Consider the following 20,540-nt stretch of genomic DNA (forward strand, 5'->3'; position numbering starts at 1 on the left):
CACACTTGAGTGTATATTAACGAATGTGTAATGTTTGGCTGCTTTGCACACCCACAAGCCCTCCACCTCCCCCTGTCTGATCTCACACACCACACAAGTATAATAAACCATGTTAATATTTCATACCACTGTGAAATATGCTGGAGTATCAATTCAACATCTGCTGTCTTTAGGGTCCGGGAGTCCCGCAGAGACACTTTCAATTTGTAATTGAGTTCTATGCTGAATTAATCAGCAGTTTATCTTTTTTACTAAAATAACGTCTTCACCACTAACCCAGATTTACATTAACAATTTATGCCAAATTACCTGCCAAGGCAAAACTTATAAGATTCTAAGCTACCATCCAATAACACTCAGTCCTATATTTCATTTCTTATATTCCTCTAACTTATATATAAGAAAAGTGGAATCCATTGTTTAAGGGCTGTGAGCCTCTAACCACAGACAGCCTCTTGGATTCCTGACACACAGCCTTAATTCTGACAGTGAACTTTGGTGGGGGGAGGGTAGTTGGGGGGGATTTCCCCTATTCTTCTGAAAGCCACTATTCAATAGGTAGTTACAATTCAACATTTTTATAAAACAGAGTTCCAGGATGGAAAGAAATCAGTGAATAATAAAAATAATAAAAGAGTTTATTTCTTTTTCCAAGGAGCTATGCCAGTCCAGTCTTGGCTTGAGTAACAGAAAAAGACAACCCAGATTAAGGGGACATTTTTGGTGTCTTAAATTATGTCCTTGAGACCCAAGTTAGCAAAGGCCATTTAATATGGTAAGAGATGGATAAAGAGGTTCATTTTCTCTTTCATATCATGACCCAGAATATTATATTTACAATAATAACTTCCTATTAATTCTACCCCTGCAGTTGAAAGTCACCAAACATTTACTTCTATTCAACATTAGACTCTAGCTCTTGCCTCTCTCTGATTGAAGAGTTGCTGGTCACAAAGAAGTTACATTTTGCCTGCTGGATCTTTGCCGCAGGTGCAGCAAGCAATATACTCTGTGAAATATTTCTCCTGTATGGAATATCTCCCCCTGCCTTTCTCAGTTATAGGAAATATGTAAAGTAAAAACATTTCAAATGGGAACACCTGCTCCAAAGAAATGCATCATAAATAATTACCTATCTACCACAGAGTAAAATAATCCCTCCTTTTCAATCTGCTTTGCCCACAGCTGAGTAAGGACGTTCCACCATCATACAGAACAGCCTCCTGCAACACCACCTCCGGATCGCAGCACCAAGCATGGTGTGACGTCTTGCATTCAGCTGGTGCCCAATAAGTACCCGCTGACTGATTACATACTGACGTTACAAGAAAAAGAAATTCAGTGTGTACATAGCACAGGGTGAAAAATTTTTGAACAGAAATGTTTCTGGCAGAATACCAACAAAGAAGTCTCCAGGTCAGAGACGGCGGCAGCGTGGCGTCTGTGGTACTCTCCACACAGCCTCAAAGGTCCGGAGCTAGAGGACTTTACATCTTCCATAGGCCACTTCCCTAAGATCTATGGACACTGAATTCGAGAGGCCTGGCCCCTAAAGGAATCCATTCCCAGATCACTGGAGATTTTTGTAAGCTATACCTTTCTTTCTGAACCTCCTCCCATCTAATCCCCTTTTATTTCCTGAAACTAAATAGGAAAAATTAAGACACACTTTCTAAAATTCCTTTGCCCCTTGCCTGAAATATCTCACTCTGAACTTCCACTTGTATCACAGGCAGAAGCAAAATGGTGAAGGTGGACATGATAGCAACCACCACCATTAACTGAGGGTCTGAAGACAGAGAGGCGAGGAGGACACACAGACTCGGCCAGAGGAATGGACACTGAAGTGGCTACTCCTAAGTCAAGGAAGACTAAGGAATCCCACAGAATCAGAGGAAGAGAAGCAATTACTTGTGAAATTCCAAACCCTGTATCATAGGAAGCAAAGCCCTGCTCTTGAATCATCTGGAATAAGACCAAATTTCCATCTGCCTTATAAAACATCACAAAAGGAAAAGATGCAAGGGAGTCACCTTAACTCAGGAAGTCCTTTTCTGCCTCCCCAAATTAGGCTCGCTAGTGCACTTCAACGCAGGAGAACATACTCACTTTACAAATGGGGGACAACTCAACATATCTGATCTCGTAAGCTTTAATAGCCATCAATAGGGTCTCCTCATTATCATCTATTCTAAAGGTGTTTATTTATTTTTGAGAGAGAGACAGACAGAGTGTGAGATAGGGAGGGGCAGAGAGAGTGGGAGACACAGAATTCAAAGCAGGCTCCAGGCTCTGAGGTGGCAACACACAGCCTGATGCGGGGCTCAAACCCACAAACTGTGAGATCATGACCTGAGCTGAAGTCAGACACTTAACCAACTGAGCCCCCCAGATGCCCCTATTCTAAAGGTTTAATAGTGATTCTCCTAATCACCCAGGGAATCATGAGGTCAACCAACTTCACTATCTGTTTATTTCTAAAGTTAACTATTCAACCTCATTGGAAATCACTACTTTAAGAATTCTACATGGGGCCCTGGGGATTATATTTTTAGGTTCTGACATCGCTAAAAAAAACCTAATGCTTTACATTAAATACAGCCAGAGAGAAAATTATTAAGAAAAATTAATACATTTTTGATCCAACAATAAAGACACAACTAATGCACATCTAGTGACCCAGCCCACTTTGGAAACCAGTCTGATGGTTCCTCAAAAGGCTAAACACTGAATTACCATCTGACCCGGTGGCAATCCCACTCCAAGGTATACCCAGGAGAAATGACAGTATATGTCCCACACAAAACCTTGTACACAAACGCTCATAGGACCATTATTCATAATAGCCCAAAAGTAAAATCAATCTACGTGTCCATCAATGAATGAATGGGTAAATAAAATGTGCTTATGTCCACACATGGAATAGTATTAAGCCATCAAAAGGAATGGAGTACCACCACATACTACAATATGGATGAAATATTATGAAAATGTAAGTTACAGGAGCCAGTCACAAAAGACCACATATTGTATGGTTCCCATTATACAGAATGTCCAGAAAATCCAAGTCTGTAGAGACAAAAGGTAGATTAGTTTTTGCCCAGGGCTGGGAAGGGTGAGGGTAAATGAGGAATGACTACTAATAAGTATGGCAATTCTTTTGAGGGTGACGAAGATGTTCTCGAATTGACTGTGGTGATACTTGTGCAACTCTGTGAACAGACTAAAATTCACGGAACCGTACACTTAAAGTGACTGAGCTGTATGGATGTAATAAATTATGTCTTGAAGAAGCTACTATTTACAAAAAGCATCTAACATTTTCATTTTATTTTGTTATTTTAGAGAGAGTGAGCGCATGAGTCGGAGAGAGGGGCAGATGGACAAAGAGAGAATCTCACAGAGGCTCCAAGCTCAGCATGAAGCCCGACACCGGGCCCGATCCCATCACCCTGGGATCATGACCTGAGCTGAAATCAAGAGTTGGATATTCAACCAACTGAACCACCCAGGCATCCAACATTTTTAGACTAGAGGACCTACTAAAGAAGAGTCAAAACATCCTGTGACACATCACAAGTCAAAGAACTCACGTTCTAATAGTATTTTTTTCAAAGCCAGAGATCACAGTAAACAAAAACATCTGAACAGATCCTTAAAAGCATTTAATATGAAAGAATTTTTGGCTCTAACTACATATATTTTTTCCCAGGCATACATAAGCTACCTTAACAGATGTAGCAACCAGACACACATAACCTGAAAATCTAAAAATGTGAAAAAGTGCGTCAAGTTCAGCTCATTAAGCTGACACTCATTAAAGTGCAACAAGAAAAACAGCCTTAAACACCATCAATATCAACACAGGACAGAAAAACCATTGTTTATGAGAGCTGGCGAAGGTCAGATTTTTTTTTTTTTAATTTTGCATTTACTTAAAACTCTGTTTGATGCCAACAGGGTTCAAGTCGCACAGGAAGGTGCTTCGGCTAAACACTGATAGTCTTCCTTGATCTCCATTGTCTGCCGTGTGGGTTCCGCCAGCAACCCTCCCAGTGAGTGGTCACCTTCCCATGGAGTCATTAAACCTCTGAATGTCAGCTGGTGGGATTAGCCAGCAGCTTCCACACCTGAGCCCCCATGGCAGGGACAGAGGCATTTGGATCAAGATCACTAATGAATACAGAATTCATATGCCGCTTGTCAGGGCTCCTGAGCTCAGAGTCGCACAGATGCAACCGAAATAAGACGGAGGACAGAACAATTGTTGACGAAGATTAAAAAGTTTTGGCAGTTGGGAAAAAGAAGAGCACCTCATTATTCAAATATGATAGTCTTGCTTATTTTTTTTATTTTTGTTCAAGTTATTCATGATTTGCCTCAAATGGACAAATGCCATTCACCCATATTTAAGGACTTCTTGGTCTCATTACTAAATCTGAAGAGGCCTATGCCTTCTGAACGCTAGCTATATAGAGAAAACAGCTCCCTTGTAAATATCTGAAAACTCGGGGAGGAAGAAAAACAGTCACAGGGTATTTGGGGTGAAGGTGGGTTAAAAGATGAAAAAGTCTGATGAATTAAAAGAGAAAAAAAATATTTTTCCTAGCCATGTGACTTTTTTTTAGTATCTCCCAATATCTCTGGATTTCTAAACTTCCTTGTGTTTTTCTATTCCTGGGCTCCTTCCAATCACGGAGCTCACCCAAGAGGTTTATGCACCTCCACTGGCATTTGTTTGGCATCCTGCCGTCTTCATAAGACCTCATCAGAAAAAAGGAGCAGCCCGAGCAGCCCAGACCTCTGCTCACCTGGAATAAGATGTCTTCCCCACTCTGTTGTCAGAGAATTTCAAGCCTAGCAAAGAGGCAGACGGGCACAGTGATGGATCGCGCTGCAGGGCTCTAAAGCCAGACCAACCAGGATCCAAATGGTGCCTCCACCGCTAGCTGTGTGACCTGGGGCAAGGTATCTGACCTCCCCACATCTTCATGTTCCTCTCCACAAATCGGGGCTAACAAAGTATAGACCCCCACAGTTACTGAAAAGTAAAGGAGAGAATGCTGATGAAGCTGTTAGAGTCTGGCACAGTGCACCAACACTCAATGAGCATCGGCCACTGTGATTACTGGGTCTTCAACACCTCCTCCCCCATCACAGAAGAAAAGGCAAACACTTCCACGGCCGGTGGTGTGTTAAACAGGCCTCTTCTATTGTCATTATGACCTCGCCATACATCTGCCTCGGATTTTAAGCTTCTAGACGGGAGAGAGAAATCATATCTATATTGTGCTATAATCTCCAGGCCTGATGCAAGTACAAACGATCATATCTAGTCGCTGCTATGTGATGTTTGTATCCTACCACTGAATAACTAAAAATAGAAGCAGCTGCCATATTTTAGAGCCAATTTTGTGTGAGCCACCATATAAGGTGTTTTACAGACCACATCTAATCCTGACAGCGACCTCGAGGCAGGTCTCTGGATCCCCATCTTCTAGACAAACAGTCTTGGGCCATGGCTTACTCAGAGTCATGCCCTGAGGACGGTGGAGACAGACTCACAGCCCAACCCTCTGGCTCCTAAGCAACCATGCCCCTTTCCACCTGACCACACTGAACCCATGCTCCGTTTGTTCCTTGGGGACCCATCTATGTGCCAAACTGAACAAATTCTTCTTTTTAATCAAAATAACACAGTTTGCTTACACTACTGTTCATCTACAAAGCACAAATGAATCTGTAACTTCAGTGTCTTTCTACTACCAGACTTAAAAAAACAAAACAAAACAAACTAGAGTTACTTCTAAGATTTGCTGTCAGGACACCATATTGGTATGAACTCTTTCATTATTTAAAGTGGATCTATAGCTGCCTGCAATGACAGATTAATTCTGTTTCTTCGGTAGCTAGGTGTTTGGCTTCACGTCTGTGAGGTAACCACAAGCCTTTAGGGCGAGAGCTGCTCACATCTTTAGCAATCTATAAGGGCTTCTCTAGAGGCCAGTGCTTGCCGAGTGATGAAATATGATTCCATAAATCAGACGGCTGAAGTGGCACTTGTATACGTCACCATCTATCTTCGCGGCTTCTCTCTGACGGGCAAAGGGTAAGAGCTCATCCCTCGGTATTGTGACCAGAGAAAGGACCATCAGAGTTGGCACTGACTAAGCATGTGCTACTTAAAACTGAAGACACACTAAGACTAGGGGGAAAAAAAAAGATCCTGCTGGTGTTAGCACGCCTCAGGCAGTGGTAGAAGCTTCAGCAACTCATCTTCAAAAGGCAGAGAGCCAGAGCTCTAGAAACCTGCAAAAATTGGCTAAGCCTGCAGTCTTCACTTCTTTAAGCTGAGCATCTTCAAAGTCTAGGATTCTAACTGTAGGGCACAGCAGCTGCCACTGCAGATCTGATCCTCTCCGCTTTTGGCAGCTCTCAACTTGAGATTCTAGCAAAAGAATTTTTCAAGTTGCTATTATTGCCTGTCATGGATTTATAAATATTGTGCACTATCTGCTGTGGCATGGCTCTCATGGGACGCCAGAGCATGCCAAATGCATAACGGAATGAAAAACAGTTTCTATTCTTCAAATAAATGCTAATTTTTTTTAACTGTGCTCACACGATGTGTTTGGTGACCAACTTCAATAGTACAGAATATGTATCAGAGAGGGGGAAAAAAGCTGATTGTCTTTTCCAGCAGCATTCAGCTGCTACTTTCATTAAGCTTGTTTAATTAGATTCCAGATGCTAATTTGCAAGTCGATACCAGAGGGTGCAGGACAGTTTGCCTTTGAATCATCTCCCTGTGATGTGAGGGTCCTGCCGCACACCACTAGCCTTCAGCGGCCCTCGCGCGCTATTCTGACAATTAGTGCAAAGAGGGGACAGTATTGATCTTGACAGACTAAATATTAATCTTCTACCCGTTTTAATGAATTATAATCTTCAAGAGTTTAAATTTCTCACTGGGCCAAATGAAAACATTCCTTCTTACAAAGAAGTGGGATGGAAGGAAAACTAACAGAAGTTATCTGATGGACTCCTTTTAATTCCTTGCCCACGCTAAAATAAAATCTGTTTCTATTTCAGCAATTTTAGCAATTTTCAAGATACATACCCTCACAAAGCTAACACAATTATTTCCAGGTATTTCAGTCTAATTTCTTATACTTAACTGGAAAATGGACTCAAAAGGCCACAGTATGGTTATCACAATCTTTCCTGTCTAGCCAGCCTGTGGGTAATAACCAGGACGAGGGGCTTAATTCTTATCTCATCAGCTTTAACAATAGAAAAAAAAATCTGGGGGAATGGCACCTTGCAATTCATCATCACCCAAAAAACCTCTAATATAACTGACCTCTCGTCATTAGGTCAACTCACACATTTAAAATCCACTATTCTGCTAATACACAGTGAATAAGCACCTTTGCTGATAAAAATAAAGTGGGACTTTATCACCAGTAAGTAATTCAATTATTTTCTGCCTTCATTTCTATCACATTTCTATCACTCGTTTTCTGAGTACTATGAACACCAAAGGTGAAGTTATCAAACTGCATCAGAGCAGGGTTAATCTGGGAACGATTTAGTGAAGTAGCTTCTGGCACCTCTTCATCCACTCACTCGGTGATTACTGGCTGCTTGCCTGCCACGCACCAGATACCACGCTGGGGGTGAGGAAAGAGCACTGGAGCAGCGCAGTTCCTGCCCTCAGAGCACTTCCAGGCTAACAGCAAGGAGGACAATGAGAAGATGAGAACTGCGAGGCCACTAAAAGCAGTGTCAGGGTCACAACCAGGTTGAGGATTTTTTAAAAAAATTTTTTAATGTTTATTTATTTTTGAGAGAGACAGCAAGCACACAAGCGGAGCAGGGGCAGAGAGAAGGGGACAGAGCACCCAAAGTGGGCTCTGTGCTGACAGCAGCGAGCCCGATGTGGGGCTCAAACTTGCGAACTATGAGATCACGACCTGAGCTGAAGTCAGACGCTCATCCAACTGAGCCACCCAGGCGCCCCGAGGATTTTTAAAGATGCTACTTGTCCCTTAAACTCACACGATTAGCAGATAGTTTCTCTGCAACCATGAACCAGGGCTTTTACCTGAGGCAAGTCATTGGCTCAGATAACAAGAGGCCAGTCTTAGCCATTCATGAATCCCAGCTGGGTTTCACTGCTCTGCTTTTTGGCCTATAATTTCCCAATGAGCATTTGCCCTTTGCTCCATCTTTCTGTTGCCTGTGTACTTAATGGGGTGTTTGCTCTGTTGACTCTGCCCAACGCTGTGTTATTTGAGAAGTGTAGTAGCTATCTTCCTCCGTTATCTCAAATGTTCAGCACTTTCCAGATTGGAAGAAGAGAAAGTCCCCTCAATTTCCCAGGTGGTTTTTGATGACTCAGATTTTACTTCAGTGCAGGGTTATTCTGTCTCAACTCAACAAACACCTACTGAATATAAGGAGCTGAAGAACAGAGATGATTTCATGGCCTCTGCCCTCAAGGATCTCCCTCTATCAAGGGCAAGTGAGGGAGATGCCCCTGAAAACATCCACAAAACAATGGAACAGGTGTGTACAATGGAGGACAAGGACACAAAGGAAGAAGCAACTAAGGGCATGCACTGCTGGCTGACACCAGCAGTGAGAAAGATTTAATGACAAGCAGGTACACCCTGTATACAAAGAACAGCAACCTGGGGTGCCTGGGTGGCTCAGCTGGTTAAACATCTGACTTTGGCTCAGGTCATGATCTCCCAGTTCGTGGGTTCGAGCCCCGCATCAGGCTCAGTGCTGACAGCTCAGAGCCTGGAGCCTGTTTCAGACTGACTCTCTCCCTCTCTCTTTCTCTCTCTCTCTCAAAAATAAACATTAAAAAAACTCAAAGAATAGCAAGCTGGCAAGAAGGGCTGTGGTGGATTGGGAATGTAGCCCTATGTTTCCCAAAGTTAAATATTCATACCCCTGGGCTTACACACAATGGGTGATGCATGAATACACTTTTAATTTCTATTAATAGTGTGCACTCGCTTTCATGTGTCTTGGGGAAAAAAGTAACCAACACATCAAACCCAGGATTTTAAAGATTCAAACTATATTTAAAAACTAAATTTAAATTAAAAAGGTGAACTGAAGTGGCTGTAGGAAGAAGAGAAAGGGAACGGACAAGAAAGGAAATGTATCACAAATGCCAAAATCTGGGGTGCCTGGGTAACGAAGCTGATTTAAGTGTCCTACTCTTGATCTCGACTCAGGTCATGATCTCACAGTTCATGAGATCATGCCGGGCTCTGCACTGACAGCGCAGAGCCTGCTTGTGATTCTTTCTCTACCTCTCTCTCTGACCCTCTCCTGCTCACGCTCTCTCTCAAAATAAGTAAACCTTAACAACAACAACAAAAACCCAAACGCCAAAACCTATGTAACTGTACACTTAAGATCTGTGCGTTTTATTACATGTTAATTGTATCTCAATTTATAAAATAGTGAATCAATTAAAACAAATTTCTTTCAAGAAAAATAACAGTACAGGGGCACCTGGGTGGCTCAGTCGGTTAGGTGTCTGACTTCAGCTTAGGTCATGATCTCATGGTCCATGAGTTCAAGCCCCTCATCAGGCTCTGTGCTGATAGCTCGGAGCCTGGAGCCTGCTTCAGATTTTGTGTCTCTCTCCCTTTCTCTACCCCTCCCCTACTCACACTCTGTCTCTGTCTCAAAAAAAAAAAAAAAAAGAATGTTAAAAATAATAGTAGTACAGGTGGCACCTGGATATGGCAGAAACCTTAAATGTGATGTGCAAATGACAAGTTCAAGAAACAATGCTATCCTAGCCCTGTCCAACAGAAATATGTGAACTACATATGTAGTTTTATATTTTCTAGTAGCTACATTTTAGAAAAAAATTGGTGAAATTAAGTTTTACTAATTTGTTATTTAACCCAACTACATATTGTTTCAATACGTAATCAATAGAATATTATGAAATACATTTTTCAGTTTTTTTATACTAAGTCTTTGAAATCTGGTGCGTATTTCCCACTTACAGGGTTCTCATGTCAGATTAGCCACATTCAAATACTCAATGGCTACAGGGGGTTGCTGGCTACCACGCCGGACCGTGTAGCAAAAGGCAATGAGAACATACTAAAGGTTTTTGAGGAGATGGGGCTTTCAGTCTATAAATACCATAGTCTAAGACCAGCACTGTCCAAGGTACAGGTTTGTAGTTTAAAAAAAAAAGAAAAAGAAAAAAAAGGGGAGGGGGACTATGGACTACCTCTAATTGATTTGTTTTAACAATCAAAAAGCCAAGAGCTTGTTTAATGAGTCTGGACTACAAATCAGTGTTTGGCAAATAACAGGTGACCATGCTGGCCTGAAATGGCCCTTTCCGTATGCAGTTCTATGAAGCGTACAGTCGTTCCCGTCCTAGCAATCTACGTACGGTCTGAGAGGCAAAACGCTCTCCTGGGTCTCTGCGTGAGACATGTCCAGAATCCTCTCTCATGCGGGAAGGAAATGAGCGGATTTAGCCACCTGACCCTGCAATCTCTAGAAAGGCAAGAAAGAAAAGTCATGGAAGGCTTCTTGTCACAGAGACAGAAAGCCTTCCTGGAAAGAAGGAAAATAAAGTCGGGAAATCTGAAACCAAAACGTTTTCCCAAGTTCTATGCAAACCAGAAACGACACCTTGCCATATTCTTTTTCATAGCAAAGAAGTCACTAAAACTCATCCTCTCGACCTTGACTGGCAGTCTCAGCCCCCACTAAAACCACATCACATGATCTTCACCCAAACAAAGCAAGGTGGTCAGTAGTCAGCCACTCGGTCTTTATAATAAATTCTCTCAGTATCCATTAACGTCCTTTTAGATTAAATATTATCCACAGACAGTTGCAATACTACTCTTTGCCTCCTAATTACATTTAAACTCACTTCACTGGGGAAACAGGTTACTACCTTCTTCACAATAAAGTGATTCTGTTCACTGTCCGTCTGCGTCAAGTTTCAACAACTTCAGTGAACAAAACCAGTCACCTGAAATTGTGAAATTAATTAATCAATCTGAAATGGGAATCTGGTCAGGCTGTTTTAAGGTCTCAAAGCTAATACAGAACACTAAGTGGTCTGAGATGCATACAAAATTGATCTAAGGAACACACTTCTCAGACTGATAATAGCACAAATTTTACTGAAGGGATGATCACATTTCCCTTTACTTCCGCGGATCACATGAATATTAAATTCACGGCCTTTGAATCACTTCAAATCCAAACTCTAAATAATGTAAAATTACTTCAGCAGAGGGTTAAAGTCACTTTTAATATACCTCATGCTTTCAACTTTTTCTGCAATTCTCATTTTTCTCTAACATATGGAGGTTCCAATCAATTGGAAATAGACAAAGCTTTCAAGAAAATTTGAAAAGATTAATGTGGTTTAAAGGAGGGCTTGACATTACTGAGGTGATTTTCTAAACAAAAATCATCAGAGTCTTTCTCCCCATACCTTCGTTAGTTCTAATGGATTTGTGAAGCCTCAGGAATGCCTCTCCTTTAGTCTGAAGTCTGGGAGATGTTTTTTTTTTCTTTTTAAGTGACCTAGTACATCTTATATTTTCTCTGTACTTAAGAACCCCAAACAGAAAATAAGGCTGATATGGGAATAAATTTTCACACTGAGAAATGAGAACAGAATCCTAATCTCATTTATAGTTGATACTTAGACCTGCTTACTATCCTTAATTGGAGCAAGACACTGTTATCTTTACTATGAAACACCTAGCTAAATCCTCCTTAGTTGTATGTTTTAATTCCGGCAGATGTTCAACAAAGGGGAGAAATCTAGCTATCCGTGACGGAGTCACTTGTGTGTGCTAACATCACGTACCAAGGGCATAGAGGCTTCTGGCAGGAGCCCCCTGTCCTGGTTGGGCAGCATCCACAACCCTATATCCTCCGGCTCTCAGGGCACTTGGCCCAAACCTAAAGGGCAGAGAGAGCTTCAGAGTTCCAATGACAGCTGGTGCTCTGATGACAATGAGCTGGTGGAAAAATAAAAAAGTTTTAAATATGCAATCTTCTCCAAAGATGATTAGGCATAAAGCATGGTCAAAAAGCAATTCCCAGAGACACCCTCTGGTATCTAAAGAAAACAGTATTGCAAAGGCAGAAACGCCAGATGCCTACAGATTAAAGAAGAGGGAATAAACAGACTACTAAATTGATGAAACAAGTTGCTACTCCCCATCACAAAATTAACAACTATCAACAAACCAAGAGCAGGTAACGAAGGCTACCTTCAGGACCTCTGTGCCCACAAGCTGGCTGAGCGGCAGGCACAAGGCACGGTGGAGGAATAATGAGGTACCATGTACCCAAGCATACTGAATACTCCTTCGAAAGTGACAATGGAAGACCTGTGGGTTTGTTCTTGGAGACCTGGGAGATAGGGAAGTTGCTTAATGACGGGTACATCTATCACTAAGGCAGACAGGTGGCATGCCATTCAGAAGGGACCACCCTCCCTACCACCACAGGAAATATAATACGGAACTCTTAGAAATATATTTGAGACACTAGATCCATCACCCACTGAGAATGGTCCCCTATACACACGATCTTGTCCCCATATTCTGCCAGATGCAGAACAGTCTATAGGGACTCTTTACACTGCCCCCATTTTCACACCAGGCCTGTGTGACATGGAAAGCTATACAGTTTCTCTACTCTCAGTGAGGAAACAAAAAATAACTCGTCCTTCTGAGACACCGTGACACAGAAAGCTTAGTGCGCACAAAACATTCCACGGTGAGCAGCATCTGCAGCCAAGAAGACTCCTGGGCAGCCCAGAGGCCAGCGCCAACAGCTGAGGGGTGCTGGCTCCCCACGCCTGAGGGAGGGCGCAGCAGGGCCACTCCAAAATGAAGCTCTCCCAACCAACCAGTGTTCTCAGCAAATGTGGTTATCTGCGCCAAAGAGCCTTCCGACTAACAGCAGTGCTACATAAGCTTTTGAGGACTCAGCAATCGATTTGTAAATGTCCAACACACAACTGGAAAAGACATGTGAAAGCGAAGAAAACTGCAGGGATTACATACCTCCATATCTGGCCTAAACTTATCTTCAAACACAGCCATTGCTGCCAAGGAGCCAGAACCTGAAAGAAAAAAGGTGCATTTTTAGTATATTTACCAACTCCCAGCTTCTCCACCTCAAGTTTACTTTGGGACAGCAGACTCAGCAAAACACGCCCAGTGTCCCACTCAGGCGCACTGTAAATATTAATCCTACAGGGCCGCGTAAACCAGGTAAACAATGCTCTTCGAGAGGCTGAAATCACACTTACCACTATCTCGGGTAAACCCGCAGCTGGCCCTACTTCCACTACTGACAGGAGTAATTGTAAATTATTCACAATAAAATGCTGAAGCATGAAAATGAGGTTATGGAGAATTTGTATTTTTTCAAACAGCGAACGCCACATAATTTCATACAATCCTATGCTACACAACTGTGCCTTGGCGGCTGCTGGGTATAGCGCTAAATACCAAGCCAGTTAGAAAGAATAGATTGTTTTAATGAGCTGGTCCTGGTAGAGTCACCTTGACACACGGGGAAGGAACCACAGCACCGACGATGGTAATAGGCCTGCAAGCCGCAGCCACCCGGTTATTCCGGCTCCAACTGTAAAACACTTTATTATGTGGCATTTATTTGGAGCTATTATTTTTAGTTCGTACTTTGAAGAGTAACAGCTGAGTAGACAAAATGACAAAGAAACAAAAATTTATTATCACAATAGCAAATGGCTGAAAGGTTATGCTGCATAGATATTAACAGACAGCAAATTTCTCCCTACAAAAGTAGGATATAAAGGCATTACAAATAAGCATGGGCTCCCTTTGAATGAATGTAAAAGGCAGCTCAGCACTATTTGAAAATTTAAACTTGCTTTGTTCAGAAACCAGAGAATCTTTAGAAAACCATCATCTTGTCTTTACAGAGTCCTGGCAATATTTCAGGATACTGTACTTTTGGAGAGAGGATAGAGTTGCCCACAATTTTTTACTCCAATTAGAAGATTTTTTTGGCATTTATTACTTTTTAACTTGTTTTGCATAACACTATCTATTTAGCTGGGTCACAGAGAAAACCATATTTTCTATTTAAAATGATTTGTGTACATCGCTTGACCACCTCAATGGTTTTAGCAAAGGAAAAAGGCAGCGATTAAACAGTTTCAAATGAGGTGTCCTGCTGATTTTATCAAGTCTGCTGAATGTATAATGAAAAAGGAGAAGCTGACAGCCACGCTGCATTGAGAAAATACAGACTACCTTATCTGAACCATTTAAGGAGGTCCAATTATAGATCAAATTTAAAGGGTAGAAACAGCAGATTTACAGACACAAATCAATGAACATGGTAATCCCGATGAATATGACAGATACTCCTGTTATGGAATATTGCTGTGGTTGAGGATCATTACCTTCCCAGCACCGGATACATCACATCTAAAGCAGTAGGAAGCGTCAAGTGTAGACCAGTATTACAAGCAATGACTATTCATTTAGGCTTGGGAGCAAAAGGCAACCCTGTTTCCCCCTCTTACCATTTTTTTTTTCCTAAAAAAAAGAGGGGGGGGGAACTAAAGAGATATTAAAAGCCCTTTGGAAAGGAGATAGAAATTAAACAGCTATAAAAACCAGTGCATCCAAATAAAACCAGCAGATAAGAGCAAATTCACCAAAGACAAGCCTCTGAATCTCATTAATAAACATGTCCTTGAAAATCTGAAAATAGGGTCAAAGTCCACCAACATTTTGTGAGTCACTCATTTACTCTTGAGATTCAGGGATCGAGACAAAAAAGTAACCCAAGTTTTATAGCACAGGTGAGAACTAGTCTTGGACTTCAGTGAAAAGACAAGCTGGTTCTGTGTGGCAAACAAAGGACAGCTATCATGAAGAAACATGAAAATTGCAAATAAGAAAATCTCAAAAAAATACTTCTGGATACAAAATGCTCCTACAAAGCACCCAAGAGCAGGCCTGCCTCACCCAATCTGGCTCAAGACTCTCCCCCTGAAGAGCTAAGGGCAAGTGTCCCAGAGGCCTGAAAGAAGCATCAAGAGAAGACAGTAAAGGGCATATAACCTAAAAGCTAACAACTTTGTGGAAAACTGTAATCAATGATTACAAAAGGGAAAACTAAGCTTACCTTAAAAGACGTTTTTCCTTAAAAATTACTAGCCCTGTTCTTTTCCTCTCAGGTCATCCTTTCTTTGGCAGTTAACCATAAATAAGTTAATTTTACTGGTATTTTTCCTGGGCACACATATTTCCTTCTGTTTAGCTTCACCTAATACTTTAAAGAATGAAAAATATTTTCCTCTCAATGTAACAATTCTCCCCTCATCAAAAATATTACTTTTCCTGTTAGAAAACAATGTTGCAGACAAAATTTCTGTAAGCGGAAATTATGAATTTTATTTAAGCTCTTGCACAAAAAAGAGTCTCTTCAGTGTGGGGATGCTTCTCAAACATTATCAGAGAGGATGACTTTTTTTTTTTTCAAAGAGCCGGAAGGTACGGGTGAGGTCAACATAGTAAGGACACGGGGATATTTATCACACTGTATTTCTGCTTCCCCTTTCACATCACGCCCCCAACACACACACTCCAACCTGCCCAGCACATGCATGGTGTGGCGAAGTTTTCTGGAAAGCAGAAGCATGCTAAACTGCCTGATTCTGCTGCTCCTGAGATCAAAGATAAGCAGACTCCAAATAAACTTGAAAAGAAAGGGAAATTCAACATTAAAAACAATTTCTAAATCACTTGCAAATTAGCTCCTGCTCCCAGCTTCTTAGGAAAGGAGGACTCTGGCGCCCCCTTTTCAGAAATACGCGGAAGTGCTAGGAGATCGAGAGCTACAGACTTTTTGTCAACCGGTTTCTAGGAAACCCTGAATGTGTGTCTGCTACTTAGAAAACCGAAGTCAGAATTGCAAAAATGACTGCAATTGCCCAAAGCGGACAGAGAACAAGATGCAAATCTTCACATAATTTCAAGGCAGTGCAACTGGGGGAAGGAACAAGGAGCTGGCCATTCAGAAGGGAAAAAAAGATGGTAAACTCAAGGAGACCAGTATTCTTTAGTAATTACATTCAGGTTTCCTAGATCTTGTTTCCACGCCACTTTACTATATACAGTAACTCACCTAATGCCACACCAGTAGAGCAGCCATGGACTGACAAAATGTCTAAATATTACATCTGGTTTTTAAACCACAGTGATGCCCTGATACATTCCATTATTTCAGCATCAACCTACCCAACTTGGCACTTCCAAACCCAAAACCAAGGCAAAAGATCTTCTGAGGAGCATTTACGCTGATTTTCTATTCCAAAACCAAGGTCACCTTAGACAATTAGTCAGAACTACCTGGTTTTCCATCAAGGAATCCATGAACAGAAAGGTCAGGAGACCAGGGCCTCTGCCTTAGATGGCAGGCATGTCAGGTGAAAGGAACAGAGGTCAGAGGGAGTATGCTCTCCACAAATGCCCAACGGGCTCAAGGAGCAAGGGGTGTGAGGCCTGACCTCAAAGAGCTTATCTAACAGCAGAGAGGAGAAGGCAGCCAAGGAGGAAGAAATCAGGGCACACTGGGTACCCCCTGAGTGCCACGCATCCCATCATACCATTCAGTCATTCCACTGAAGTGGTAAAGCTTCTTGGCACTACAGAACTAATAAGCACAGGGCAGGACTCTGTCTCACAACCTGAGGCAGTCACCCTCTCGTACCACAACAGGTCAGAGTAGACGTTGGGGCGCCTGGGTGGCTTAGTCGGTTAAGCGTCCGACTTTCGCTTGGGTCATGATCTCGCAGTTCGTGGGTTCGAGCCCCGCGTCAGGCTCTGTGCTGACTGCCAGCTCAGAGCCTGGAGCCTGTTTCAGTCTGTGACTCCCTCTCTCTCTGACCCTCCCCTGCTCACGCTGTCTCTCTCTCTCTCTCCTAGAAATAAATAAAACATTAAAAAAAAAAATCTTTAAAAAAAAAAAAGAGTAGACGTGCAAGACCTTCCAAGACCAGGTCTCTTGTCTCCCTCACCCCTCTCCTCAGACTTGACACATATACTTGACATCCCACCAACATAAAACTGATAATAGTTTCCTAAATTAAACCATTTCAAGCCAATCCCACCTTGGCATACGCTATGCCCTTTCCCCCCTTGAGAGTCCACAAGATTCCTAGTCACCCTCCAAACCCCACCTGAGAGACTGCTTCTTCCCACAAGCTTTCCTTGACCAACTCCACCCCCCCCCCACAAGGGTTCGGCTGTGCGTCCCCATTCCTAGCGGTCTCAGGCACACAGTGAGCACTAAACAGAATCTGCTGAATTAAGCTGGCCTGATTTGAGGACACCTGTCCAAATGAAGGAGCTAGGGAAAACTCTGAGCTGGCCCTGAAGGAGTTGATGGTAGCAATAAATGCCTTGATAAAGTGGAAAAGACAGTTATTGCCTAATTTACCATACAGGGGTGAATATAAGACAAACTCAAGTGTGAAGCAAGTTCAATGTCCAAAAGGAAGAAAAAGGCTTTAAACCCACAAAACCATGTCATATTATCTGTCCTGATCAGGTCCAAACCTCTGTGATGCCACAGGAGTAAAACGCCCTCCGTGGGTCCCTGCGTTTTACCAGACAGTCCCGTCTCATCAGCAGTCTCCATGTAGCTGCTCCTTAACAACCTCCGTCAAGTCTGCCTTTCTCAGCCCACCCACAGTTGCTGAGTAGCCAGGGTTGCTTCCAGAACAAAGCTCTTTAAAACAGAAAAACGAGGTGCAATCAGTGACCAGCTTTTAGAAAGAGGATGGTGCAGGGCACCTGGGTGGCTCAGTCGGTTAAGCGTCCGACTCTTGACAGCAGCTGAAGTCACAATCTCGAAGTCATGAGATCGAGCCCCGTGTCGGGCTCTGTGCAGACAGCGGGAGCCTGCTTGGGATTCTCTCTCTCTCCCTCTCTCAAAGTAAATAACTAATAAAACAAAGAAAAATAAAGGAGGATGGTGCAAGACACAGTGGTGGCTCCCTAGCTATATACTGACTCACCTCCTGTACCCACTATATGTCCCTAGTTTACCTCCTACCTCCTCCCTGCTCAATCCCTTGAGACTCCAAACACCCGCAAGCCAAGCTGTGGAGACAGGGATGGAGGAAGGATACACAACGCAGCCCTCTTCCACCTGAGGGGGCCGAGAACTGTCCTACACTCCCTGCTTCACTGTGGCCACTAGGTGCGCACCACAGCGCCATGGCCGCTCCCATCCGGTGGCCATTAAAAGAATTCCTCCCACAATAGATGCCCTGTGGGGTCCCGGAAAGCAGGTCTGCTCCCCATCTCTGACTGTCAGGGCCTGACTTGCTTCAAGATGACAGTGGGGGCCGTGCACACTGCTAGCCTCCAGGAGAAGGGGGTCCCAGGCAAAACGCCCCAGGCTGGAGGTCACACCTCCAGCCAATCTTTTAAAATGAAGTTTCTACTCTTATTAAAAGCAGACCACTGGCGTGGGGTGGGGGAGGAGACCAACTCCTGTAAACAATGTAAAATATAGTCTGTGAAACTCAGAAAAATAGACGCAACGTGTAGGATATCAATAACTAAAAAGGGCTCACAGATAAAGAACACCAATACGCCAACACAGCAGTTGACAAAAAAGAAAAAAATGTGACAGGACTGTACACATTTAGAAACACTGTTCAAACTCACTAGTTATCAAAGAAATAGGAATTTAAATTAAATAATCATTTTCTTGTCTTTTATATCAACAAAGATTAAGAGAAATAATACCCAGAGCTGACAAAGGTGTAGTAAAACGGGCAAATCTAACACATTTGTAAAAGCAAAAATGAATAGAACTTTTTTATCAGGCAACTTAGAAACACCAATCAGAAAGCATCAAGTTATACATCTCCACCAGCAATTCCACTGCTAGAGTTACTTTAAGGAAATAATTGGATAAGTACCCAAATTATCTATATAAAAAGATCACTGTTTAGATTAGCAAAACAAAAAAACAACAAACAAAATCCTAGAGATAAAGGTAAAGGTCCAACAGACAACAGGAAAAAATAAACAGTATTATGTGTACAGTCATTAAACACAATATTTTTTTTGGCAATAAGAAGATATCCATGATACAATGGTCAATAGGGGAAAAACATTTTCCAAAGCAATATTAACACAGAAGCTTATATGATACATATTATACAGATCTGGAAAAATAAAAGTCAAAATATTATACTTATATCTGAGTGATACTATTTTATTTACTCACATTTTTTTATTGTTCTTCAAAAGACCAGACATACTTACAATTTTTTAAAGATATAAACTTGGAGAAAATAAGAATTTGACATGGTACAGGGATGGAAAGATCAAAAAGCAAAAGACCCCAGACCTTGCCAGCCGTCACCGCTGTGCTAAGAACAGCAGCATGCAGCTGATTCCTGAAATCTGTGTCCAGGGGCCTGAAGGTCAATCCATGCAGGAGTCAATAGTTCCAAGGAACGACAGCAATCAATCATCTCAAACAAATATACACACCATGTCTCTCTACCACTGTCCTTAGGAGGGATTCCTTAGTATAGTCTTAAAGGTAAAAGCATCTTTATCATGAAGTCCTCTGAGCAGAGCAGCCCCAAGCCAGCTCCCACTTATCCAGAAGTCTACACTGTGGCACACAAATCACTAAACAGACTGCAATAACACAGTACGCGTGGTGTTTAAGGAATTTCAAAGCGCAGTCCCATCCATTTTGTCTGCTCTTCCAACATGGCAGCTCAGAGGAGTCCCATCTTAGAAAGGGGAACACAGAATCAGGGAGGTGAGGCACTTGCCCACATCACATAACCAAACTGATTAGCAAATCTTGGATTCTGAACCCAGATCATTCTGATTTTAAAAGTGTCTAATGTTCCTTCCATTCCACCATGTTGCCTCTTATGTAACTAAACCAAACGCTTAAAATCAAGATTAACAAGTAAGCATGGAAACAGCTATATTTTCTTAGCTCCCCAGTGCAAAAAGGAGCATGCTTCCTAAATTGCTTTTTCTTTAGATTTCAGCAGAATGATTAGCACACATCTGGGTACGGTTAATTTGTGTAGTTTTGCTTGGAAATTCAAATGAGATTGAAATTTTAGTTAAATGTTTTAAATGATTAAACAGATGCCATTCACTGTTTAGCAATGCCACTCAAGTATCTGAGTATTTATTTTAAAACAATCCCATTCAAAAAAATTTTTAAATAAAACATGAACAATGAAATTAGTCTCCATTTTCTGAAACCTCTGAAGGTATTTCTGATCTTAGCTTATCAGCATTAGTAGTTCAGTTCACTGTGACCTTCACAGGGAACTCAGGAGAAAACGTGAAATACATCGGGACACCTGGGTGGCTCAGTCAGTTACGTGTCTGACTTTAGCTCAGGTCATGATCTCACAGTTTGCTGGGTTCAAGTCCCACATCAGG

The 20,540-nt window shown here is 42.1% G+C and overlaps 2 protein-coding genes across 7 annotated transcripts in view; both read right to left on the reverse strand.

Moving 5' to 3' along the window:
• Window positions 1–20,540, reverse strand: part of DENND1A (DENN domain containing 1A) — a 917,228-nt gene that overhangs the window by 840,901 nt on the left and 55,787 nt on the right. The gene's annotated exons all lie outside the window — the stretch shown is intronic.
• PSMB7 (proteasome 20S subunit beta 7) overlaps window positions 1–20,540 on the reverse strand; it is a 60,125-nt gene that overhangs the window by 16,371 nt on the left and 23,214 nt on the right. Inside the window, exon 6 of the mRNA XM_077768199.1 lies at window positions 13,101–13,159. Within this exon, the coding sequence (XP_077624325.1) occupies window positions 13,101–13,159 (59 nt within the window). The remainder of the gene's footprint in view (window positions 1–13,100; window positions 13,160–20,540) is intronic.

The sequence above is a fragment of the Crocuta crocuta genome, unplaced genomic scaffold, assembly GCF_008692635.1.
Source record: "Crocuta crocuta isolate KB4526 unplaced genomic scaffold, BGI_CrCroc_1.0 scaffold35, whole genome shotgun sequence".
NCBI classification, from domain to species: domain Eukaryota; kingdom Metazoa; phylum Chordata; class Mammalia; order Carnivora; family Hyaenidae; genus Crocuta; species Crocuta crocuta.